This window comes from Emydura macquarii, unplaced genomic scaffold (genome assembly GCF_026122565.2).
Source record: "Emydura macquarii macquarii isolate MOO-44397 ecotype Brisbane River unplaced genomic scaffold, CSIRO-AGI_Emac_v2 contig_2422, whole genome shotgun sequence".
In the NCBI taxonomy this organism is placed as follows: Eukaryota; Metazoa; Chordata; order Testudines; family Chelidae; genus Emydura; species Emydura macquarii.
This window is the reverse complement of record NW_027132559.1, coordinates 14,416,971-14,442,626: the sequence shown is the minus strand read 5'-3', so window position 1 is coordinate 14,442,626 and position 25,656 is coordinate 14,416,971. Positions and strand designations below refer to the sequence as shown.

The following is a 25,656-nucleotide window of genomic DNA, read 5'->3' as shown; positions in this document are numbered from 1 at the left end:
TCTATGTAATATGAACTACACTGAAAAGTTAGCATTATACAAGGAAAAAAATCAGTGTGTAACATGAAGACTAAATCATAGAAGTTTAAGTATTTCAGTATAGCTAGTTCTATCTTATAATCTCAATTAAAAATATCAAGTTTGACAAGAACTGTTCTCCACAACCATGTTGAGATGCATTCAGTAAATAATTAAAAAGGATGGTAACATAATACCAATCATGTCAGTCTTCCCATGATCTTGCTGGGACTGGTGTCAAGCTAACTGGCCTATTGTTAGCTGGCCATTCCATTTACCCTTTTTTAAAAATTACTGGCACAACTTGGTGCCTGCAGATAATTCAAAACCTCTCCCTGAATAGCCTGTATTTGATACCTAGAGATGCTCTCTTCTGAAAGTTTACTAACAGACTTGTGTCACACTTGAAAGTAGTGCCTATACACTTCTCTACAGTCTCATCATGGAGAATACAAGGCCCCAGAACATCAGTTCCCTCACCACTTCATGCTCTGTTGTGTCAACTAACAACTGGATAGGATTCTCTTTTAGGTGGCAAATGTTACTTTAGAATTTGCCAGGTCACTTTAGTGCAACAAGTTACTACATTTTTAAGGGTTTGGTGCACTGTCTCTGAAGAGGTACTACTTTGGTCTAAAAGGAAAGACTGGTACCACAGCCTCAAACTAATTCCTTAGACAAACTCTTACCTTGATCTTTAGCTGCAGGTTTCAGATACATTTGCTAGACAACATCCAGTTACTACAAATTTGTATAAGTGTAACATTGAATGTAGCACGAGTACTGCAATAAATAGATGCTAGGATAATACAGCGACGACATCAAGACAGACAAATTTTAACACCTGTGTCAATAGCTGCAATACTGTAATTAACATCTCCATTGTGAAGCCAACTCAAACAAATAAAAATTTATTGTCTACGTTTTTCAAATACGAAACTCTAAAATCTACATAATTATTATAAAACACATTTCCTTACAAAATTCTTTGATTAACAATGTGTGACATAACAAAATTAAGTTATTTTAAATGCCAATATTTTCCCACAATTTTAAGATACAGGCATTGCTAAAATTTGCTCAGTAAAAAGTGTAACTCACTGAGTAGTTAATGTAGCTGATGTTCTTCGGTTTTTCCTTAAATTAGATCTAGGTTTTAGATTTCTCTTAATTACTTTTTCCAATCAGACTGATGCTCAGACTCCAGGTGCATAAGTTGTAACGAATAAATGTAATCCCCATTGATCGGATTATTTGTAGAGAACCAGCAATATAACACGGGGTACAGACTTGAAGGGCTTCAATTGAGTTGCAGCTTTAGGTCTTCTGTTCCATTGATTAAGAATGCAATTTAAAAACTACCTCTTGGACAAATTTCTAGTTCAATTTTTGAATTGCAAATTAAACTTGTCAGGCATTTAAGATGTGTTTTAAGAGAAACTAAGTGCAACATGCAAACTGTACCTTAAAGCCCAGAAGAAAATTCACACATTTACAAAGTAAACCAACAGTAATCTTTCCATACAAACGCCTTAAAGACTAACATTCTAGCATCAAGTGAAAGGACATGCACAAAACCCAAATAATGCAACACAAACTTTCTAGTCTCATATCCTTAAATTGCTAGAAACAAGTTCTAGGAACAGGTAACATACAAATATCAACAACTTCAACTTGAAGTAACTTTTTCCATAAGCTCACATAATTGTATAGCACATATTGCTATACTGAACATTTGTTTTTAACAACATCCCAAAACAATGGAATACAGGCACTTTAAATCTTCAGTGTCTTTTGTTAAACACTTTTAAGCACTGCCCTACTTCTTCTAAAGTGATGCACCCTTTTCTCCTGGGGAGTAAAAAGAAAATAGTTTTAATTCACGGAAAGGTAACAATATTGCTAGATAGTACAATAAAATGAAGTAATGCAAGTTACATAAGCTGAAATTTATTTTAATTTTTCCTCCTTCAAAATCCCATGTTCTAAAATGCAGATTTTATGTAAAGCTTCTTACTTCAGATAATAGAGTATAGGGGTCTTCTTTTGCAGAAGAGACTAGAAACTGGAAAACTACATACAGATTCAGAAAGACAGCCTTAAAAAATCCTAATGCAGAGTTTAATCAGAAGATACCAAGGAGTGTTCACGTACTGCATGATCACAAGTTGCATTTAGCCCAATACATATTTGTGACCCTATAGCAAAAAAAAATTCAACCTAAGAGGGAGCGTATTCCATGAACAAGACATCACTATCTGTCATCATTAAGGTCCTACTTAACTTGCAATACTGCACAAAACTGCAGATTCCACAATATTAGCCTGCAACTGCAATTTTGACAGAAAAAAAGTCACAGAAAAGCAATAATGGATTTCATTACCACAAATAAGGTCCATTATTATTTTTCCACAAGTCAGCCATGTTTGACAATCATCCATTTCACAACTGAAAGGGCTACAGTGACAACTCTTACTGATTTTGAATGTCAGAACACAGCTGTAACATATCTGAATATAATTTATAGAACCCAAATCATCCTCTGGATGGGGGAGTAAACTGCTGCCAATGCTGCCAGTTTGAATTGCATAGCAGTATTTGTACAGGTTTTGTTATTGCATTGTTAAATCTAAATTCTACAAGACAAGGCCATCAGTGGTTCCACAAAGGTTGTCTTGGGCACTGGGAAAAGGTATCAGGATTCAAGGCCTTCCAAATAATATTGCAATAGTTATGTTATACAGATCTCTACAGAAAAGCAAGCAACAATAAGTCTGAGAGCCAGACATATATGGCCCATATCAGTCTATATTTGCAGAACTGAAACAAATCAGCAGTTCGGAGTTACTTGCCACCATACTATCTAATGGTGAAAGAAAAATTACATGTCAAATTTTTAAAGTTTGATTTTACTCCATACCTTGAAATAGTCCTCTTGTGATACAAGAGTGTTTCTCAGACGGTTCTCGGGATTAAACAGACAGGATACCACTGTCTGTATGCTTCGGTCCACAGACTTCTGAAATACATGTTTTCAGTAACATGCATCTACAACAATACTAATTTTATTAACCAGTCAATTGCTAACAGCATGTCTATCAATTACATGCTAAACTCCGAAATGTAAACATTCAAGATTACTGCCAAATATCAGTATTTTATGTAGCAATGAGTGCTTTAATATCTGAATGCTAAAAACTAGTTTATATTCACAGACGGAAGAACAAAATTGTTGCTTAACACGTTGATACTGAGTTATATGAAACTTTTGTGAAAGAAAAATTACTAGATTGGGTTTTTAAGTGTTATCTGAAGGACAGATTTCAGTTTACTTGTTTCCACCGGTAGCCTGGTCCACAACTGAAATGCCATTGAACAAAAATGTTTAATCTCCAGATATCAAGCCAAAACTTATTACTAATTGGCAATACGAGCAAGTGATGTCTATTAAATATCAACTTAAATTTAAGTTCCAAAAGTTAAGTATCTACAACCAGTAGGAAACTATGAGATTTCAACAAGACAGAGAAGTAATACTGCCCAATGTTTTGTCTTTACAAACACTAAAAACAAAATTGAATTCAATTTAACTTAAGCCAAGTTGTACTTGGTTTCATGTGATTCCCACTGCAAGTTCAGCCTTGTGGCTTAACAAAAAGTTGCTTGCTGAATTAATTAATGCTGATTTATACATTTGTCTATCACAGCACCCAGCAACCTCACAATGTCTGTTGGGGAGAGGGGGGTAAAATACTTCCTCAGACATATGAGAAACTGAGGCACTGGTAGACTGACCTTGGGCATATCTCTCAAAGTCAGAGAGTCAGAAACTAAGCCCAGTTTTCCAGGATCTCAGGACTGTGCCTTATCTACTATGCCATCCTTCCACTCCTTCTACACAAGTTCCTCAGAATAGGCTATACTATGACATTTAAGAATGAAGACTTGCCTTTTGTGGACTGTTTCCAGATGATTGTGTAGGCTCTGGAACAGAACATTCTGCTTGGATAACTTCCGGATCTACTTCACTGCAGTGGTAGTTTACTGAAGTATAAGCCTGTATAATTTAAATGTTGCAGTTAGCATAGAAAGCATCTATACTTTCATTTCTTAAAGTGGATAGTTGTGTGTCTACTACAATTTGAATTGGAAGAGTTCAGAAGCACAGCAGCTTGGTCCCTGGGCCTCAACTTTTACTTTTTTCCCTTTATAGGAAGTGTTTACAGTTTCAAAAGTGAAAAGTGTCAGCACAGCAGTATTTACTGCTCCTTCCAGATAAGCTGAAGGACTGGTTCACCATTGTACATTCATGGTATAATGCTGGGAGTTAGGCCCCGTCCTTCTCCCTCAAAAAGGGTGATTTTAATAGGGAATTTTATTTAATTTTGGAGGAGAAGAAAAGGTGTTCACAATTGAAAGCAGTAGACTCCAGAAATTGGGCCAAGAGCTGGAAGAGGGCAATCAAACTATATACCTGTGCTATCAGAAAGAATCTGGCTTAGGAAGTTCTAAAGGGATCTAAGGTACTAACAGGTGGATAGTGATTGAGGCACGAACAAATAGAGGGCCAAAAATCCTTCAGAGCCACTGAGCTTCCAGTAGTCTCTTGCTGAAAGATCCATGAGTACAGTGCCCATTCCATTAGAAGTATCACACAAAAGTAATGATCACCTCATGGTTCATCTGGCTTATCGAAGCAAAAACATGTGATATCTCCTACCTGCATGGACACCCAAAGGGGAAAGACACTTATTGAATGGCTTTATAAGTGTAGAAGTCAGTCTAACTAGGCATTACAAGACATTTGCTAGTATCTGAAGAGTCAGCCAAGCAATGTTGCTTGGCAGACTATTCATATGGTCACAACACATTGGTGGCCACTGCCCCTTTAAGACACCCCCTACACAAATCTGTGATTAAAGTCACTTCCTAAAAAGCTCAGGTCTCCCTGCTTGTTCAATCTGGGTTCAGATTACAATTAATGGCTTTACTTCCTGCTCCAGACCATAAAGTGCTTCAGTGTGGCAATATACTAAGCTTTACATTATGTAGGTACATGGTGCTTACTATATACCAGTAACAGGAAAAATCTCATTAAAAAAAATTGCGTTTCTTCTAGTGGGAAATTCTGCTGATCCATCCAACCCAACATAAGCACTATAATTCTGAAAGCCAGCTCACACTATAGCACCTGTCGTTGGGACACTATTTGTCTGCCAGGCAGTAACTGAGATGGAATCTGAAGTTGCTTTTTAGAAGAAGGTTTAGTAGCCTGTTAGAGTTTAAGGGAATTAACTGGCTAGAGATTCAGGAATTTGGCCACTTGCAGTCTGCAATGAGAGATGAGTCTGGTTCTGCTTCTGGTGAGCTCCAGTAGAGGGAAGACCCATTGTAATGGATCTACAGACTTTCCCTGCAAAGAAGGCCTTATGCACAAGGATTTCTCCCCTCTATGTTAGGCCTAAGAGCACAATACCAAGAAAGCGTGGTATACATGAACTATCCCAGTCCACTCAAAAACAGGACAACATAAATACAACCTTAACTATGGCTTGAGCTGAATAATTGTTCAACATGGGAATGGTGCTGGCACCTGCAACAGTTTGTGAAAGAGAAGTCCATCCCTGACACTCAAAACATCAGAATGGGAAAGCGATGAACACTATTTCCAATCCCCCACCTTTTCTACAGGGGGCCCTTGAGAACTGACTTTGAAGAGACACCATTCATAGGAAGAAAAAAAAAAAAAAAAAAAACCCCAAGGAGTGCAGCAACTCAGATACAGACTAGGCCTACATGGATATTAAACACCTGCAGTTGTCCCATGCCAGCTAACTGACTTGTGGGGCTCAGGCTAAGGGACTGCTGAATTGTGGTGTAGATGTTCAGGCTCCAGCTCAAGCTTCAACACCTACACTACAATTAAACAGCCCCTTAGCCCAAGTCCCACAAGCTCAAGCCAACTGGCACGGGCTAGCTACAGGTGTCCAACTCCATCGTAGACATACCTTATCTGTATATTCATGATTTGAAATTGTGCTGCTTAGCCAAATCATTCATTACACTAAAATAATTGTCCCTAAAGAGAAGAGAAGTCAGACTCTCCAATGGAAGAAGAAACATCTGGATTAAATGTTGACAGTGATTTGAGTTTTAGATTTTATATAAATAGAATAAAATTCTTACAAATCTCTAAAGGTAAAATAAGAGTAAGAATTCGTGGCTTTGCACAAGTGACAAAACGTGTGCATTTCCAAAAAAGGCAACTTTCCATCAGCTCCAACTCCCAATCACTGTTGCCAGTCCATTCAATTTGGCAGAGATACTAGAGTCTATTTTGCTTCTGAAGGAATGGAAGGAACCAGATTCAGCAATTTGTAGACACTTTCAGAAACATTAAGTGTCTCCTTTATTAGAGAATATCAGAACCTTTCAAAGAAATTGGACCAACCAACAAACAGTAAGGCCCTCATTATACAGGTCTTTGAGGGGATAAAAGGACAGCCTTTGCTTTTTTCCCCCTCCAATTTTTCCATGAAAAGGACTAGTTCAAGTTATGTTATTAGAGCCTTAGAACTCTCCCAGGGGTTTAACTGGGAGACTGTGGGAGGAAGAAGTGAAGCTTGTTTTTGTTCTCCCAAGAAACTGTTCCTTAGGAGAGCATCCACGCACGTACGGAACCCTAAACCAAGAGTGAGTTAACGATTGGCAGCCATTCATGAGTATCAGGGTCAGCATTTAATCCAGAGATTGCAGAGGGCAGACAAGCCATTTTGCACCAATAAAAGTTTGATTTTGATTACAAGTGTTATGCTAACAGAGTATCACTCAGACGAGAGGGTTAAAGTTTCATGCATTAAGTTTTGTCACCTTACCGAAGGTATAACATAATTCCTTTGCTCCCCAGGAGGCCACTGTGGTGGGACCTTAAAGATTTAATAAATAAGAATTAGCTTTTGTTTATACTGCCTTGTGCAAAGAACAATTACTGATGTCTAAGAACTGCAGTTATTTTAAGTGAATCATCATAATTGTGGTGCTCATGCACATTAGTTCAAAACTTTTTGACCCTCATTGTGTCTTCATGCATCCCCCAGCTAAAAACATGTAGGGCAGGGCAGCCCTTACTGCTTCTCACTTCCCTCACTAATTCAAAATCCCAGCAGACATGGACTCCAAAAGCACAGGGATAAAAGTTAGGTCATGGGAGCAACAGACCAGATATCTTGAGCCACAGTAACTGTAAGAAGCTGTTCTCTCAGAGTCTTTGTCCATGTGCATCCCAGTTGTTCCAGCAGGTTCCAAAGCAATCGGGGGGATGGTTTGAAGAGTTCTATTTATACCTAACTAAATATAAATTGCCAAATTTTGGAGAGCAGTTCTGCATCTCACCTAGATGCCAGATGTAGGGCATATTTTCTAAAAAGATGAAAATCTGCAGACTAGTTACATGGAACTACTTTCAGTACAGGAGTATTCCTTGGGCAAGCTGAAAAGGTGTGTGCTACGAGGCAATGAAGAAAGACTCTGAAGACATAAGATGTGCAGTTTGGCTTCCCCACATTTGAATAGGGTTTGGCAAAGAAAACAGGGAGATTGAGGGTTTGGTTTAAGTTGAAGTCAGACATCACTTTGTAAGGAATTTAGGGTATGATCTCAGCACCACACTCCAATACTGAGTAAGAATGTTCCAGAGGGGTAGCCGTGTTAGACTGTATACAGCAAAAACAAACAACCAGAGTCCTGTAGCACTTTCAAGACTAACAAATTTAATTTCTGCAGGCATAAGCTTTCGTGGGCTGTAACCCACTTGTCAGATGTAAAGAATTAAACTCTTATGTGACACACACATACAAAAAAATGGGGAAGGCAGATAAGAGCAAAGTCCATTCAGTGAGTGTAATTGAGGCCTATTCACAACCATTGATTAGAAGATGAGAATGTGTGAACAGTGACAACTACTTCTTGTAATGAGAGAACCATTATTTGATTGTGTCATCTCATTACAAGAAGTAGTTGTCACTGTTCACACATTCTTATCTTCTAATCAATGGTTGTGAATAGGCCTCAATTACACTCACTGAATGGACTTTGCTTTTTATCTACCTTCCCCCTTGTTGTTACTTACTCTTGGATGTATATAAACTCCTATGTGATTTCTATTCCTTACATCTGACAAAGTGGGTTACAGCCCACAAAAGCTTATGTCTGCAGAAATTAAATTTGTTACTCTTTAAAGTGCTACAGGACTCTCATTTTTGCTGTCTAAGAATGATATGCCATTAGTGCTTGGATTTCACCAACACCTCTGGCTGATGTGATAGTTACCAGGCAGGCTGTTTGAAAGGTGACTTGGTAGAGCATGCATTTGGATAAGGGATCAAATGAGGGTTCTAAGATCCATCAGAACTGTGTTAAGGGCTTGACAGCTTCTTGGCAAAGGAGTAGGAGGTAGCCCTTGCCTGTTAGTATAATACATCATGGAGCAGGTATTTGCATCAGGATCTGCACTGTGGTTTCTTTCAGAAGTGGTAGAAAGGCTCTGCAGGGTAGCCAAATCACCAAGCGTGCTTTACAAAAGCAGACTACATCCTAAATTTGTCTGAATGACCAGTGATGCTGGCTGCCCCAATAATACTGATCAGTTTTGGCAACTTGATCCATGGTTATTTGTGGAGCTCAGGGGAGCTTTAGTGGACCGCACCAAAAAGTTCAGCATTTTGCCTAATCAATTTTATTCAGAGCAATTACAAAGAACTCTGGTCATATTGTAGGTATCTTTGATTGCACCCACAGATCAGTGGTTTGGAAGCAGCTGAACTACAAGTCCTCCCAGCAGAGTACCTGTGCTTCCTGGTATCTGATGTATTCTTTGGCAGGAAGTTATTTATTTTTAAGGCTTAAAGCTAAGCAACTGAGGGTGAGTGTGTAGTTTTTTAAAAGCTCAAACAAAAAAAAGTTTTAAAGTCCATTCCCACAGAGCTCAAGTGGCTGAAAAACTCTTGGAAGAGGAGATCTCTTAAAAAGAACACCCTACTCTCAGTTAAGAGGTGAAAAGCTCACAATACACATTTGAACCCACCAGCAAGTTTAGCAAACCCAGGGAAGACCAGCCTTGACATTCCAAATATTTTTGAAGATTACACACATGTATGTATATATTTTGAAAACCTTGCCTATCAAGTGTCTTTTGGGCATTCAGTATAGGTGAAGAATACAAAGAGGGTTGAAACCCATTTTAATTTCTCCTTTGCATGTCACCTTTAAAAGCATTTGGTGAAGTGGTTTTTTTTGTTTTTGTTTTGTTTTTTTTTTTAAAATAGCCTGGCTTGAATGAGGAGCATGCAAGGCACACCACCACAGATTAATATCCCTTCACCAAGCAAAGGTTATAATCTCCATTAGATTTTAGGTTTAAGAGTCACTTTAATTTGTACCAAATTCAACTAACAAACAATCTACATTATTTTAAAAACAGTTTGTCATTGGCAAATTAGAATACCACATCCAGTTTGACAAGAGCATGAAGTCGGTTATATTGCAGAAACAAGTCTAAGGCAGGGCCTACAAATAAATCCTATACGACAGTGTGCGTTACAAAAGCAAATGTCTAGAATAAGGTCTGTCCGGGCAATTTAGAGAGAGCCAGTGTTTATCCCCTAATATTTTGTTTAGGGGGTAGTAAGTTTTTACCACCACATCATATATTTTCCCCTACATCTGTACTGTGGGCCAGGATGATTTATTTAAGTCTTCATTTAAATCAGGTTCCCTATTTCCTGATTTAAATCAAATCAGTTTAAATTTTGTTTTGAATGTTTCTAAAGTTTCCTAAAGAAAGGCTGATTCTCATTCTCTCAACCAATTTGGAACTTTTTGCTAACCAATATATACTATAGCAACACACATTATATAGCTTAATATTTATTCATAGTACCAATTTTTACTTTCTATTGCATTAGAAAATGATTACATTCTTATATACTATGGGACTAATCTTACCCATGTATTGTATAAAGCTGTATTTATATGGCAATTGGAATTCAATTAAATATTGACAAAAACAGCATTTTTAAATAAGCTGCCTTTTAGATGTGCTGATACAATAAAGCTCAAATTTTGTTTGAGCATTTAAAACTGATTTACTATAGAAAAGTATTAGCTGCAGTTAGTGATTTGAATGGTTTGGTTTAGCCCATCAAATAACTGGTTTCAGTTGCTTAGCCAGTGATTTCCAGCAGTTCAGTAGTCTGACTAACTTTGGCAGTAAGTATTACTGCTTGAATATTTGTATTTAAATAGGATAATCAATCATTGATCATCAGTTTCAATTTTAAAGTAGTGGGTTTAAAAAAGAAAATATGCATTTAAATAAAAATATATATATATTTTTTTAAGTAAGCCATTTTAATCCACATTGCTTGGGAAAAGGGAAAGTCTCCACATCAGTTAGTGAAGCTTCCTCATCAAGTTTATTAAATCATACTTATCAATGGTCTCAAACCCCTGCCCTCTCCCTTTAGAGCATTTAACATAAGCTGTCTATTTTGATGGCAAAACACTTTCAAAAACAGCCAGGCAACCCAGGAGAAATTCTTTTCCAGAAAGCATGATTACCAGTATTTATCTATTTTTAAACAAAGCAATTTATTAAGTCACACTAGAGAGATTGTGGGGAAAAGTGTTGAACCAAAAAATTGAGGTCCACTATGTAGACAGCAGAACGTTTGGATATTCTAATTCACAATTAATTTTTTTGAAAATTGAGCCACTTAAGAAAATATGTACCTGATAGTTATAGGTGGGCTGGTATCCTACAGGAACTTGCTGTTGTATTAATAGTGCTTGCGACCCATAAGGGTATGCCTGAGGGAAAAAAATTAGGTAAAGCACACCTTCATTGCAGCCAGAAGGTCAGTCAGCTATTGCTAGTTATCTATCACACTAAAAGTAGCAGCATAGGCAGAGCTACATGGGCAGTGGCATAGTACTCTCCCACCTGATCAGTTGGGGATATACTTGGGTGGGATCATAGCTAGCATGATTATGTGTACATGAGCCAGTGATTACACTGCTGGGTGTAGTGTGGACATATCCCAAATGTCAGACCTATTTTCAAAAGGAATTTAAGTCCTTAAGAGTTTAAGTGCTGGTCTACATGACTACCTACAGAGTGGCAAGCCACTGTGTGAATCTAATCTAGAGTGCACCAGATTGCTGTGCAGTAACATCCTGTGTTGACACCGCTTAACATACTCCAAGCTACTGGGGCTGTCACTGCACTGGAGCAGTGGGCACACAGGACATCACTGCCCAGCAAACTAGTGTGCTATAGATCCACACCTTGACTTGCCATACAGTAAGAGTCTCACGAAGCCTCGGCAGGACTTTTAACATACTCCTAAAAAGAGGGTTTTTTTAGGGCTTGTCTATATGAATACTGAGTTGGCTGCAAGCTGGGGTATAAATCTAGTGCACACTAGCCTGACGTGCACTAAATGTTTGTGTGCACAAGCCCTCAGTCATGAGTTGCACTTGAACAGGAACACAAGTAGCCATTGCTAACAGTGAATTTTTTATTTTAACCAGGTTTGAGTTTTTACAAAGTAAGCAGCCAGCTTCCAATAGTTTATCAACAGAAGTTTGAAGTAGATCATCCTCAGAGGACACGCAAGGTTTCAAGCAGTTGAGTTAGAATCAAGTATCTACCCCTCCTCAAAGTGTTACACCATTTTGTTTCTTAAAATCCTACCCATACAGCCTGTCACAAAAAGTTTGTCTAATTTTGTTTGAGGAATTGCAATTTGAAAAGATAGTTTACAGCATTTATTTTTGATTTGTTACAGTGAAAATATTTTGTTTGATGCCAACATTAATCCCTTCTAGTATCTATTTAAAAAAGTTATTTCAGCACATGAGGAATGATCACTCCCATCCCCCAAATTTTTCTCCCTTCAAATTTTCAGGCCTACCCAGAGCACATTTACCAAGTATTTTGCTTTTAGTAAGTTATTTTCTCAACTCATCAAGGGTCACATACCTTCTTTAGAAAGAAGTAGCCAAAATAGAGTAAGCTTACAAATATCAAATTTGGCAATATTTAGTAGGCAACAGGGTTTGGGGTGAAGAGAGAGGCTATCAGGGGATCCTCCCAGTGTGATGTTAGAAGGGAACAAAGCATGGACGATTGCAATAGTCTCCTAAGCTTAGATATGGATGAGCATGCATTACATTTACCTTCATTAGATGTATAAAGATATCACTTAAATGGCAATATATGGATCATGCCCATAAAAAATGAGAAGTGTCTTATGAAGTGAGTGCATGGTTTATATAGAGGTACTGTACAAATCCAGAAACAAGCAAACTTTTGCCTGGAGAAAGTGTTGACTAAGCCAGTTTTGTTATTCCATATCCTGCTTAAAAAAGGGATGCTGTACACTAGTCCTTTAACTTACTCAAGCAAAATAGAAAAGACCTTTCAAATAAATTTCTCTGATCAAATGCCTGGTGATAAATTGTGGGCTTTGGAAGCAGCCTCCCGACTATACAAGATCTCATCCCACATCCCCTTTTCTTGCTCCATTCTGTGCCATTACCAAACTGAAGATTAGATTTTTGCAGATTTAGCTGCACTTATCACCACCTAAATACAAAGCGAGCTTCCACAGTATTGAGGTACTTCATTGTATAGTGAGTTAGTGACTGGCTGCAGATATCAAGAGTCTGTAAGTAGAAGACTAATTTGAAAAACCTATTGAGGTGATAGTTCTAAAGCAGGCAGAACTGTCAATTTAGAAATCACTTCCATCTACAATTTGCTTATTGTTTGCTCTCATTACAACTAGATTTTTTCATTTTTGAAAAATTAGATTCCCTATTTTTAAATTTACTGTGCTTCTGGACAGCATTTTGTCTATGGTTTCTCCTCTCTCCAGCTCAATTTGTTTCTAATTGGGGGAGGGGAAGGAAGAGAAACAATAGTAACCCCCCCCTTGTTAGAACTCCAGGGCAAATGCAGTACATAAAGCTATATTTAACCCATATTTCAAACTAGGCTAGATGTCAAGTTGATGAGATCCTTTCAAAATGGTCACTGAAAAGAAAGATTTGCCATTACAAGTTTCAATTTTTTTAGGGGGTATGAAGACACCACATTTTAAAGTTCCTACTGTACATATTCCAGAGGCCATGTAAATGCAGATTCTAGTGCTCTGAAGAAGACTAATGAGCCAAGATCACACCATGAAGAAATAAGCTTACCTGAACATACTGAGTTACTGGACTCATCATAGCTGGGGGAGTCATATATGTTTCTGTGTTTTGATTACTCCACACGCCATGAAACTGTGGCACAGGTGGATTAAAACCCAGATGCCTGGGTTGCATGTGGTAAGCACCTATTTTAAAGGCAAAGGAGAGATGTTAATTTAAAACAAGGAGTCGGTAGTTTTATCAGTAGTTTAGGTCCAAAATTAAGGTTTTGTAGGTGTTCTGATATGTATGTTTGTGAGTTTTTGTTTTGTTTTTTTAATTTAAATTCAAGAGTAGTTGCTGAACTAATCTATTGCCCTGCAGTGTTTGCAGTTTACACGCTGGGGCATTATGATAGGTTGCTTTCTTTATCAAAACGGAGTGTAAAGTGGCAATATTGACGGTTAAAAATTACTTAAATTTTTACAGTTTAGTTGTAATACTTTTCATACTAATAATTCAAGAATGTAAATATCACAGCTAGTCATTTGTTTAATATCTTACATTTAAACCAGGATCCTTTCATGAGAAGAAACAAGTCAAGACGTACTTACATAAATTCTGTTGTTTTCTGATTGCTGGGCCCAGCTTCAGTTTTTTACCATGGAAGTTGATTTGTGACTAAAAGAAAAAGAAAAAACAAAAACCCAAAAGTAGCATAATACATAGGTTGGTTTATTTTAAAAAATCAAAGTATAGTTTAAAAAAAAAAAAAAAAATGTACTGACCTGTCATTGAATCTGAAAGGTACATCTACATTTACAGGGCCATGTAGAGTACAGACACTGCATGCCCAGCTAGCAGGGTATAAATAGCAGTGTAGACGGTGAGGCACATCTTCGGAGTAGAGTGGCCTACATACCTGAACTCCCAGGGTATAGAACCTACACTGCTCTCCAAATGCTCAGGTAGTGCAACCCATGTCAACACTGCTATTTTTAGTAGTGTAATGTCCCACTGTTGGAGCCTTTTCTTGCAACAATGAGGCTACTCTTGAGCCTCCATTACTTTTAATCTTTGCCTCTTCCTATTCACTTAATCTGTTTTAGATTATCTAACCCTTTTGACAACCCAATTCCCCCTTCATTGTCCCCATCAAACAAACCCAGTGCATTCTTCATTACAGAACAGATATAAGAGCATTCTCAAATAGCTAAGTAACTTACTTCCACTATTTTTTGAACATCCACGTTGTCCAAAAAGGATACAAATCCATAACTACAAACGAAAAAGATAGCAAAGTTTAGTGTGACTATTGCACAACCTACAAACTTGTTTTGAACAAGACTCAATAGCATAAATTGGGTTACTGTATGACAAAAGAATGAAGTCCAACTCAATATCCTTCCACTGGATTCAGTGAACCAAAACCCACGTGAAGGTGCATTTATTACAAGTTGCCAGCTAGCATCCATCTTAAGATATTTGATTCTAGTTTCAGACTGGGTGTGACCTGGTGCAATTCACTTCACCTTTGTTTTGGTTCCCCCAATCTGGAAAACTGGGATAGTATTTGATCTCATCAAGAGGGGTATTTGAGACTTGGAGCAACAGGAGTTTATTGGTAGCGTGCTAGACAGACTATTTTTGATAAAAATATTAGCATTTTGTCCATACTTTAATATATTAATAACCAGGATTTCCAGTTATCCAGGGTACATCAGAACTTAGAGGAAAGGTTGAGACAAGAGGCATGAAGAAGCTGATCACTTTCTAGGCATGTTCAGCCATGCTTTTGGAGCTGGAAAGCTGATTCACGACTGTTTTGGAGGTGAACAGTAACGTGAGCAGCTGGGCTACAAAGATAAGAATTTCATCTCATCCCATCAAAAGCTGTTGCCAAATACAAACAATGCAAGTTTGAAGCTTTGCTTCCACCAATTCAGCAGTTATACCTCTGTATGTCCCCTGAAAAGCAAGTTTTATTAAGTCAACTAAAGCATACAGTATTATTCTTTACAAGATCAGATATACTTTAGCTGTAATTCATCACTTCTGGATGTGGTGACAGACAGGGCTCAAACATTTTAATAGCATGTTGCATAGGGTTACGTTAGTCCAACTCTTATGTAGTATTGCTTCTACTGGTGATTTATCACTACCAACTTTACTAGTTTAGACAAGGCTTTAATGACAGAGGACAAAACTCACTCATGTTCTACTTACCCTTTGGAAACACCAGTTCTATCAGTGATTATTTTCACTTCTTTCACTGTACCATATCGTGCAAAGAAGCTTCTAATTTCGTTTTCATCCATCTAAAGAAGAGAATTTGTTTAGCTTAAAAAAAAAAAAAAAATACACCACTGGCCACTACCATAAAAGTCAACTCCTTTTGCAAATTTGTGCTCAACTATTTGAAGTGGGTTTACAGAAGCAAGAGCCATCTTTAAACACACTCACCACTGTTGCACAATTCAGTGCTGCTCCCCTAATTAAGGGAGAAAACTGGAATTGAACTCCGATATCACATAGCAGTGCAATACCACAAAACTGGTAGACGCTATGGGATTGATCAGCCAATTCCTGTAAGTAGTAATGTTTTCTGCTCCCCACTCCCAAAGAGATTATAATAGTCTAATCACGACATAATATATGCAACAGTTAAGACATATAAATACCCTTATATCAATTCCACCAACAAAGATTGTATTCGGCATGATTTTTCCTTCTGGTAAAACATATCCTTGACTGGTTGTTGGCGATAACTGGGTGTTATCCTCCCTGGAGATGCTTGCACACTGGGACTCTGGATTTGCTGCAGACTGTAAATTTGATAAAGTACACATTATAAACCATTTATACACTATTTTAAGATACTAGAACTTAAATACATTCCCATGGATATGATACTTTCTAGTTTACTCTATTTGCAACAGAAATACTTCAAATAATTTTCTGAGAAACATATGTTTAGTCCATGAAGTAGAATTAATTCAGGTTTCAGTATTCTTTTTATCTAGCACCAAGCTGCATTTAGAATACATTAAGTATGTTTAGCTAAGCTGCTTTTCTTACTCAAAGCTCCATGGCCACTTTAAATCTATATTACTAATTCTACAATGAAACTGTTGAAAAAGGCACTTCAGTATCTACCAAATGGGAATTGAGAGAGTTAGCGGACATAGAACACTGCCAAATCTGTTTGCAAAGTTAAAGAATTCCACAATATCCTAGACAAAAAAAATCCTTAAAAACCATTTAAGTAATTAATGCAGCACTCATGTATGAGCAACCCCAGAACAAAACCCAGCAGCCACACACGGAATAAATTTATCTTTAAGGAAAAAACCCTATAGTCACAGCAACTAGCTCTTAATATGGTCACATTACTTCCCTCCTTCCAAAGGGGAATGTGTTTTGTGTTCTGTTACACCAAATCAGAGGTCTATCAAGAACTGCAGCTTTGTCTTGTACAAGTCATTTACTCTTTAAAACTATTCAAAACTGTTTAAGTCACTTATGTTTGTATAGGAGCAACATTCTAGGGTACACAGGAAAACATTCAAAGAACAATCTTAAGTCAAGCACTCAGAAGTTAAGTACTAGAATTAAGGCTGCCTAAGCAAACTTAATTGCATGCATTTGTGCTTATACATTATGATACAGCCTTTAACATCATAATATACTATTTTTTCCACAGTACCTCAGCTTCACTTAGTACATGGAATGGACGGTGCTCAATGAACAAACAACTATTCAGTATTTGTTCAAGGAGCATAAAGCCATAAGTGGCTCTTACTTTTACTGCATACAGTTCAAACCAGGTTCTGAACAATGAATTATTCGTTTTCTCATAGGCTTTTCTATAGCACTCAACACTGTAGTATCAGAGAGCTTCACAAATATGAATTTATTTTCATAACACCCACATAAGGTGATGTGGTATTATGAGAGCTGTGCTATTTGCTGAAAAACTTAGTAAATTCACCAAAAATGCATTTTGGGGGGGTATTGAAACCATTCACCAATTTAACCCACATTTGTGAATATTTTCAGATAAACTGATTTTCTCCCCAAAATGCTGATTCAACTCAACATTTTATTTAGAAAATTGTCCATTTGAATCCAGTCAAAAATATTTCAAATTGAAAATCAACTTGTTTTGGTTAAAAATGACTTCTTCATTTTAGCAAATTGTATTAATCAGATTTTTAGTTCTCCCCATTTACTCAGATCTAATTATCCCCATTTTAGACATCAGGAACTGAAACACAGACAATTAAGATCAAAAGCCTCTACTAAACTTTGGGTCCCTAATCTGAAGTGCTTAGGGCCTGATTTTTAAAAGAACTTAATACATAGTACTTCATATGTTCAAGGCACAGCTCCCACTGGCTTTCAGTTACAGTTGAGTGCTCAGCACTTTTGCAAATCAGACCCTAGGGTTTCTAGTTGAGCATCCAAAAAAACAAAAATTAAGCATAGTTAGTGACCAAGCTTTTCACAGGTGGTTTAAGTAACTTGCCTGGCATTACACAAGGCAGGGACAGAATTAAGTTCTTCAAGGTAGCATTCAATTGCCTTAACCTCTTTCCTTCCTGCAGTCCCATTTCATTTACTACACAGTTTTGCTCCACTGACTTTCACTCCCATCAGTTCTCCCCTTCTCCCCCCACCCCATGTTATCTCCCACAATTACTTATAGTCTCGGTTCACTGGCCCATCCCTCCAGTTGAGGGGGAGGGCTTTTAGCTGTGAACAAGCTAATAAGTACAATTTTGGCACTTTGATCTTTACTCCTGTCCTTGTTTTTTTCATTTGTTGTCCAATACTCACATGCAGCCGTGGTCTGAAGGCTGATTCCCCCTCAGCTGATTCCCCCTTTAGCTTTGGGCAGGCCTAGATCAGCCTGTCTCAGTACAACAAACAGTACACACAATTTTGGCTCCATAGCCTTCACTCCCATCCCTTTTAGTCCCCTCTAATCATTTGACAACTGGCTTCAGTGGTCCCTTCCTTCTCAGAGGGGATGGGCCTTTCATTTTGGCCAGGTCTAGACCCACCATCCTCGTAACTACAACAGGTACACACACCCTCAATATCTACAAGAAGTGAGGGAGGGGGTTCTACAGCCTTCTTCCTTTCACAACCCTGACTGATCCCCAGAGCAGGTCCAGCCTGTCCACTGAATGAGGTAGTGGTCCTACATGAAAAAATAGCAAGTGATCATGTAATCAAAGACAGTTATAATAAATATGCACAGGCACCCTTAATCCTTGCATTTCCTAACTTCTGGGTACTTGACTTTGCCAGCTTAATATTTAGTGAAGTTGTGATTTCTTGGGTTGTTCTTTATTAAAGACACAAAAGCTAACTAAGAAGCAGTTCCATCATGTGGTTCATGACACAACAGGAGTCATGTACAGGATTGGAACCTTTAGGTCCGTCAGACAGATCTCTGCCACTTGAGATGCTCCACATAGAGAACGCCATCCTCTACCACAGTAATAGTAGAGGAGGACTTCACATACTTTGCCAAAAGCAGAACAAACTAGTTCTGGAGGGATGCATTCTCTGGTGGTTGTACAGCCTGCTGCCCCCCCCTCTCCCCCCATGTTCCACAGAGATCCCTCTACTTCACCTCAACGTCCCTACGTAGACATCCCAATCTCCCACTCTGGGCTCCCCATTTGAGTCACAAACTCTTCATCCATCCGACTCCTCATCCAAGTCACTCACCCAAATCTGTACCAGTCAACAAGAGTCAAGAAAGAAAGAAACACTGAATCCTTAAAAAGGCAGTGACCAGTCACTCCTTATGCATACACCTTTAATTATTCCACTAAACCTTATCCCAAGAGAGGGTGAAATTTAAAATCTGAGAAAGCAGCAACACAGCTTCCAAGCCCTTAGAAAGGACTAAGTCTTCACAGGTTGAGCCTTTTGTACAAACAGAATACTTATGTTAGAAATAGGAAGCAACAGCAAAAATTACAAATTTGTTCTGCCACTAGAGTTTGTCAACTGCAAAAAAAGGCAGTGCATCTGCCTAACCGTCCCATGAATGTTGTCCCTTAAATATCTTCAGTAAGGGTAGGCATTTGTAGATTTTGACAACACATTTGTCCCAAGACATTTTTACTCATTTAGATTTTTGCATACTAAGGAACAAACATTGCTATGTCAAGAAAATGGAATGTAATCCAATTATTGCGCATGAACCAAGACAACTTTTATAGAACATTAAATACATAACCCATAAGTCTGCTACTTCTCTGGATACACCTATAGTAATCTCAGAAGATGACCATCTTTGTGTGTCTATTAACTAGTTCTAGTTTTCTTAAGAAACACATGGAATGAGAGTCAAATTTCATGGAAATTTGAGTAGAAAAACGAATATAACTCCACTACTACTTCCAGAGCTCTCCAAGACCATTTTAGGCTAGAGTCATTCTTTGAACCTCCAGATACAACCCAATAGGAATGTTTAGCCAACTACTAAATGCATACTTCTGCATCCTTTAAAATGATAAAATCTCATGATTGGGATGCCTAGCAGACATGATGTAGATTTATGGAAATCTCCTTCGTTTACATACATTTCTAACATACTTTGATCAAGGGTAGCTCTATCAAATGCAAAAGCAGAAGCCAGCAACCCCAGATTGTCTTCTGCAGGTGTCCCTGCCTTAATTTCATATACACAGGCGCGAAGTGCTACTGTACATGATGAAGTATTTCTCCTCACTGATGTTGCACGCAAGTGACTGGGCAGGCATGCCTCCTTCATCTCTTTTCATAAGAGAAATTCTTTTGATTCTTAGTTACACATCTACCCAATTTACAGACCAGGGTGCTAGTGTAGGGAGATCCTCCTCCCTCCATCCCTGATTCTTCTGTTTTTCTTCCAAGCCACTTGTTCCTCCATAACAGCCATCCGCTATGATTAGAAAGAAAAGCTAGACATCATTTATGGTTTTCCTGCTGAGGATTTATGTCCCACCTCCCCAAAATTTCATACTACACAGCAACAGATTGGGGGTAAAATGATTGAGACAAGCTGGGGAAAATAGAAGATAATTCCTCTGACAATCCAGGAAAGTATTCCCCTTTTTATTTTATCTGCAACTGAGAAATAAATAGTAGAGAGAGAACAGATAATATCTCAAGCATGTAGAGGAAAAGCAGAAAAAGGAGTAAGTAAGTAAGGCTCAGTGCTGAGGTAAATGATACTTTATATGCTACGCCCTATATTTTGCATTGTTTCTCTGGAAGATGAGCTCCAAACATTTGAGGGAACAGAACCAAAGTAATACTAAATTAATGTAACAAAGTTGTATCCAAGTTCTTCAACAGGATCCAGAGAGTGAGGGCCAAGACCTCCCCTGCCACAACAGCTCTCCCATGCAAGGTACCACAAGGTTCTATTCTGTCAACCTTCCTACTGCCTACACAGGCAACAAATTAGGGGGCAGTACTGACATTTAGGCTGCAGCGCCATCAGTACGGAGATGACATTCAGCTCTGAGCAGACAGTTCTTCCTGGACCTGGGTGACTCAAAATCTGACTCAGTCAGCATATAACCAATATCAGAGCTCAAACCAGAAGACGATAATGGCTGTGAAGAAATACAAATAGTATAATTATCTGCAGTTCTCTGCCGCCCCCCATGGGGTTTGACCACTTTTCTGATAGTAAGTTCATAACTGGAAAGGGTTTATTACCTTTTGGCTGTGTTTAGAAGATAGAGCACTTGAGATCAAATAAAATGCCTGCCACTTCAAACTAGTAGCTCAGGGAGTTTTCAATGAAGGGGACTTTACTCAAAGTCCCCAAGCCAGTCTGAAAAAACATTTGACTTTTTGGGCACACAAGGCCTGTACCTTAACACAGGCTTTACAGAGGGGATACTGCCAAGAGTGCGAGGCTCTCATTTGCAGCTGCTGAGGGAAGCCTTCTCTTCCTCTTTCCTTCCAAGCTTCAGTGCTTCCTCATTGTTGCCAAAGGGGGTCTGTTATACTATCATTCCCACAGCCTTTTGAGTGTCCCTCAGTACCTGCCACAGCTCACTGAAAGTGATAATAGCCATTTTTACTAATTCCTACAAGTCTGAATCGCAACACTGAAAGTACACAGGGTTTACTTAATTCCATATTGTGTTGTTACTACTGCTTGACAATACGATGAGCAGAAGCAGCAGCAGCAGCACTGAAGCCATTTTCCTGTGGTCCCAGGAATACCACACTACATCATTTTACATTCAGAAGATTAACTTGAACTATAAGGCTAAGTGTAAGCCACTGCATTACATCACCTTGCAGTTAAAGATAACTTTACAAAGTGTAATTTGACTTAGAACTGATGTCTTTCTTTTTACTCTCATCGTTCTTCTGAGAAATCTGCTTTACTGTGGACAAGTCAGAAAAAATTACTTTAAAATGCGACAGCAATTATACATGAATTCAATGGGATTTGGGGGGTACTTCTCACATGGCTGAAGGCATTGTCAGCCTTTTGCCTCTCAATGAATCAGTCATCGACTAACAGCCTATTATGTACATCTTGCAGTGACTTGTATTGCTATAATTTAGACACTTTTCCACCTGTTTAGACAAACTAGTTTGAAGCCACTGACAGGTTTTTGATTTATCAAGTAGATTTTGAAGGAGAAAGAAATGAAACTACATTTAATTGCTAACAAGTTCTTACATGCATCTATAAAGTGACCCGCAAGAGAAGATTATTACAGTTTGTACCCTTTTTACTTTTGATGTCTAAAAGGTAACCTTAGTTTATTTCAGGAAGCTAAAACTTTTCTTCAGGAATATAGAACCTGGTCACAGGAGCATGTTCCTATGACTTTTCTTGGAAGACTCAAGTATGAATTTTGAGTTCCCTCACACTTTAAAGTGCAGAGTGTTGAATCTTTAGCAATATCCTTTCTCCTGGATATTAAGTAGGCACTGGGATTAAAGTAGTATTAACAGCACAGATTTAAATAGTCCAACTAAAAATCCTTTATCCTCTCAGTTGCTCAGCTGTCCCAGTTCTCCAATTATCCATGAGTCCCTGACTAGACCAAATGAATTTTTTAGTGTTGAGTCAAGTTAAGGAAAAAGCCTTCTTACGTAAGAAAGCAGCTAAGAAAGGGTGCATGCCCTTTCTCCTTGGTAGATCACCTTTCAAAGTCACAATGCATTTCAGCTGTATCCCAGTTTAATTGTTAGGAGGAAGGACTGCCCATCTTCACCAATTTGGCCTAAACTTTTTCTTGTCTCCATCCCAAGTGGAATCTATTCTGCATGCTTTTATTTAACAGTTGGCCCTTATTCCAACCTCTCATTTAGATCATTGGTGCCCAACCTTATTACACAGAAGGGCCACAACTTTGTGTGGGCCAAACAGATTCTATGAACTTTAATAACTTTTAAAGTCACCTGTATTAATTTATATTTTAAATTCAGGTTGTTTTGTATGTATTCAGATAGAAACAACCTATGTACAGTATTGTCTGTTTACACACTTGTAAAAAGTAAAATGTAAATATGACAAAATGCTAATGAATCAGCCATTAGTATATTGCATTGAAGCATGCCAAAGGCCTTATGAAATGCCTGGTGGAACATATATGGCCTGCAGATTGCGGTGCCCCTGATCTAGATAACCAGGCAATAGCAAAAAGGTTTTGCCTTATGTCGTACATGAGGAAAAAGCAAAAAGTTACTGTTTTAATTAAGCACCCATAAAGATTCTCCAACCTTTTACCATATACGCTGTCTGATCTCAAGAGCCCTGTGTATTTGAGGGCCAATGAATTTGCATATTGACAGAGAATCAGGTTCTGGAATTTCAGCTCTCATTTTGAAGTATTTCTAAACCTCGTTGTTTCAAAAATGTGGACTAAACTGAAGCAGATGTCTGAGTAAACAGCCTGCAACAATAGTTCTAAGCATAAGGTGTGAACTGCTTGTTCATCTCGATCATCTCGATCTGGGGCCTGTGAAATCAGATTCCAAAAGGCTAAGGAATTCAACGTGTGTCATATCATTTGCTGTTTTACTACAGCAAGGCAGACATTTTGCTTTCTTCTTGCAGCTGCCTCTGATTCTCCAGATTCCACCACAATAGGAAGTTAAACAGATTACAGTATATGCTCTCTGAATACAGTTCAACTTCCTGCAGTCTGACTCAGTTTAGGAACCAGAACAGGACTCTAACTTGCAGCCAGAGTGAACTAACAACACAGAATGTCAAGTTGAGCTTCCTGGATACCACCACAGCAGCTAAGAACAGCCAGCTGCTGAAGCTAGCTACAAGCTCCACCATTCCCTAGTATAGAGGCTCTGACCCAGGTCAGCCAGCCAACAGGGCAGGAACCAAAGTCAGGGAGTGCAGCCAGGCTGCCTGGAAAACTTAAACATGAAAAACATGAAAAAGCATGTCTTCAAAAACAGAGATAGTTGAAAGTACTAACTGACAAATTCTGAGAGCCTTAGCTAAGCGTACAGAAAGAGATGGGGACGGGGGACATTTCATAGCAGTCATAAATTAATGCTGCCAAAGAATTTAAGCATTGTTTTTGCAGTACTAGGTCTTATTCTCCCTCTAAGCAGACAGGGCCTTGATTACACCCTACAATATTTATAATAAAGCAGTGAAGGGAAGAGTGAAAAGCAATGCAGCTAAAAGAACAAATCTAAATCAACAGCTCTGTTGGATCTTCACCAAAGCTTCAGTTAGTCTGTCCAGCTCCCCGCAAAAGCATTATGTCTGTGCTTCCCCGCCCCCCAGACAAGAAGTTTCAGTCCCACCATCCTCCATCCCTTCTCACACCCTATTCAACATAAAGACATTGAATGTCTGGTCACACTTCTGGCATTGCACCCACCTGTGCAGCATTTCTATATACAAGAGTTGCTGTTACCATGACAGCATATTACCTGAAAGGGAAAAGAAACATGGCTCGCTATAACGAGTGTCGTTCACACATCAGGCAGCAGGTGGAGCTATAAGCCAAGTACTGCAAATGCTTTTTGCAAATTAGCCGATAGTCAATGAGCTAGTGATACAAGAGACACCCTCTCCCCATGCCCTTCATGTAAGGTACCTCAGAATCTAAATCTAATGCTTAACAGAATTTGTACAGACTAAAAGTTGCTGTACAATCAAGCTGCTAATATGACTAGACGTGGCTTTTGGATGATGTGTTTTTAGGACCTCACAGAAGTAGTTATAAAATTTAGCAGTGCCACGTCAATCACGGCATTTAAGCACGAAAGGCAAGTCACCAAAAACATTTGCTATTTCACCAAAAAAAAAAAAAAAAAAAAAGCTAAATATTAATTAACTGGCTTGAGCATGCATAAGTCAACTGAATTAGTGTCACCATTTGAAATGCACACACATCAGAATCGCTTTGTTCTGCATTGCCACCATGGCCCGGGGACGTCTCCACAGCAGTGGCAGTGAACGTTTCCAGGCGGTAGCTGCCAGGGGAGATCCTGCCATGAGACCAACGGAAGCAGGGGTTTCAAACGAAACCGGAGGTCTCCAAGCTGTGAGCACATCGCGGGCACCGCACCGCGCAGGCCACACGAGAGACTAAGCAGCAGCAGGCGGGGCAGAAGGGGAACGAGCCCCACTCCCCAGGCTTCTGGGCTGCCCCGTCCAAATGCCTCCAGGGAAAGGGCCGGGCCGGGGCTTCACTGTCACACTGTTCTCTGTCCCCCGCCCGCCCGCAGCGGAAAGGCGGCGGGAGCGGGACCCCAGCTCGGAGGAGAGGGACCAGGCGGGGCAGGCCCCTTCGCAGTGGGCCGTCGGCTGCAGGAACCATGTGGCGCAGTGAATGCGCGCGGGGGGAGGGGATCGTCCTGCGTGTCCGTGGGGCGCAACCGCAGCCCCGCGCACGCGGGATTGAGCCAGCGCAGCAGGCCGGGCCAGGCCAGGCCGGCGTCGAGCTTGCAACCAGCACGCGGCGGTTACCAGGCGCGGCCTCGCCTTGTCGCCGCCTCTGAGCCGGGCCCTTGCCATTGCACCCAGCGGCCGCTCGCCTCGCAGTCTGGGCCCGCGCACCCCACGCGGAGCCTCAGCCAGACGGAGCCCCGGGCCGGGATGACCCCATCCTCGTCAGGGAAGTCACCCCTGCAGCCCAGAACTAGGCGGCGGCTGCGGGCCCGCGTCTAATCTCTCCAGCCGCCTCCAGTGCCCCAGCCCCGGCAAGACTCAGACCACCCCGCACCCCCAGATCCAAGCCCTCGTTCCCCCGGTCCTAGAGCACCGCCGGCCGCCTTCCAGCCACCTGCCCCCGAACCACCTCGCACAGCCCCACTCACCATCGTTCCCCGCACGCGGGGCAGCGCCCATGCACTCTTAAAAAATAAGTGGGAATTAAAAGCGAACCCCACCAACTCCCTCCCTCCCACCCCCTAAAAAGTGAC

General features: G+C 39.6%; 1 protein-coding gene across 3 annotated transcripts; it reads right to left on the bottom strand.

Moving 5' to 3' along the window:
- Positions 1-913: 913 nt before the first annotated feature.
- Positions 914-25,656, bottom strand: DAZL (deleted in azoospermia like). 3 transcript variants are annotated; one of them, XM_067561638.1, is made up of 11 exons: positions 25,552-25,656; positions 15,894-16,037; positions 15,439-15,530; positions 14,439-14,490; positions 13,827-13,893; positions 13,282-13,418; positions 10,807-10,884; positions 6,894-6,944; positions 3,968-4,075; positions 2,939-3,066; positions 914-1,869 (listed from the first exon to the last, which is right to left on the bottom strand). In XM_067561638.1, the coding sequence occupies exons 1-10, from the start codon at positions 25,552-25,554 to the stop codon at positions 2,974-2,976; spliced, it is 825 nt and encodes a 274-aa protein (XP_067417739.1). In that variant the 5' UTR covers positions 25,555-25,656; the 3' UTR covers positions 914-1,869; positions 2,939-2,973. The 3 variants fall into 3 exon arrangements, with proteins under 3 accessions (XP_067417739.1, XP_067417738.1, XP_067417740.1); XM_067561637.1 differs by having other exon boundaries at positions 2,939-3,037; XM_067561639.1 differs by lacking the exon at positions 25,552-25,656 and adding an exon at positions 24,624-24,718 and having other exon boundaries at positions 2,939-3,037.

Coding starts and splice junctions, on each gene's coding strand:
- DAZL (XM_067561637.1), bottom strand. Junction 6,945..10,806: donor AGCCCACCTATAACTATCAG/GTACATATTTTC, acceptor TAAATCTTTAAG/GTCCCACCACAGTGGCCTCC. Junction 1,870..2,938: donor CACAAGAGGACTATTTCAAG/GTATGGAGTAAA, acceptor TTTACTCCCCAG/GAGAAAAGGGTGCATCACTT.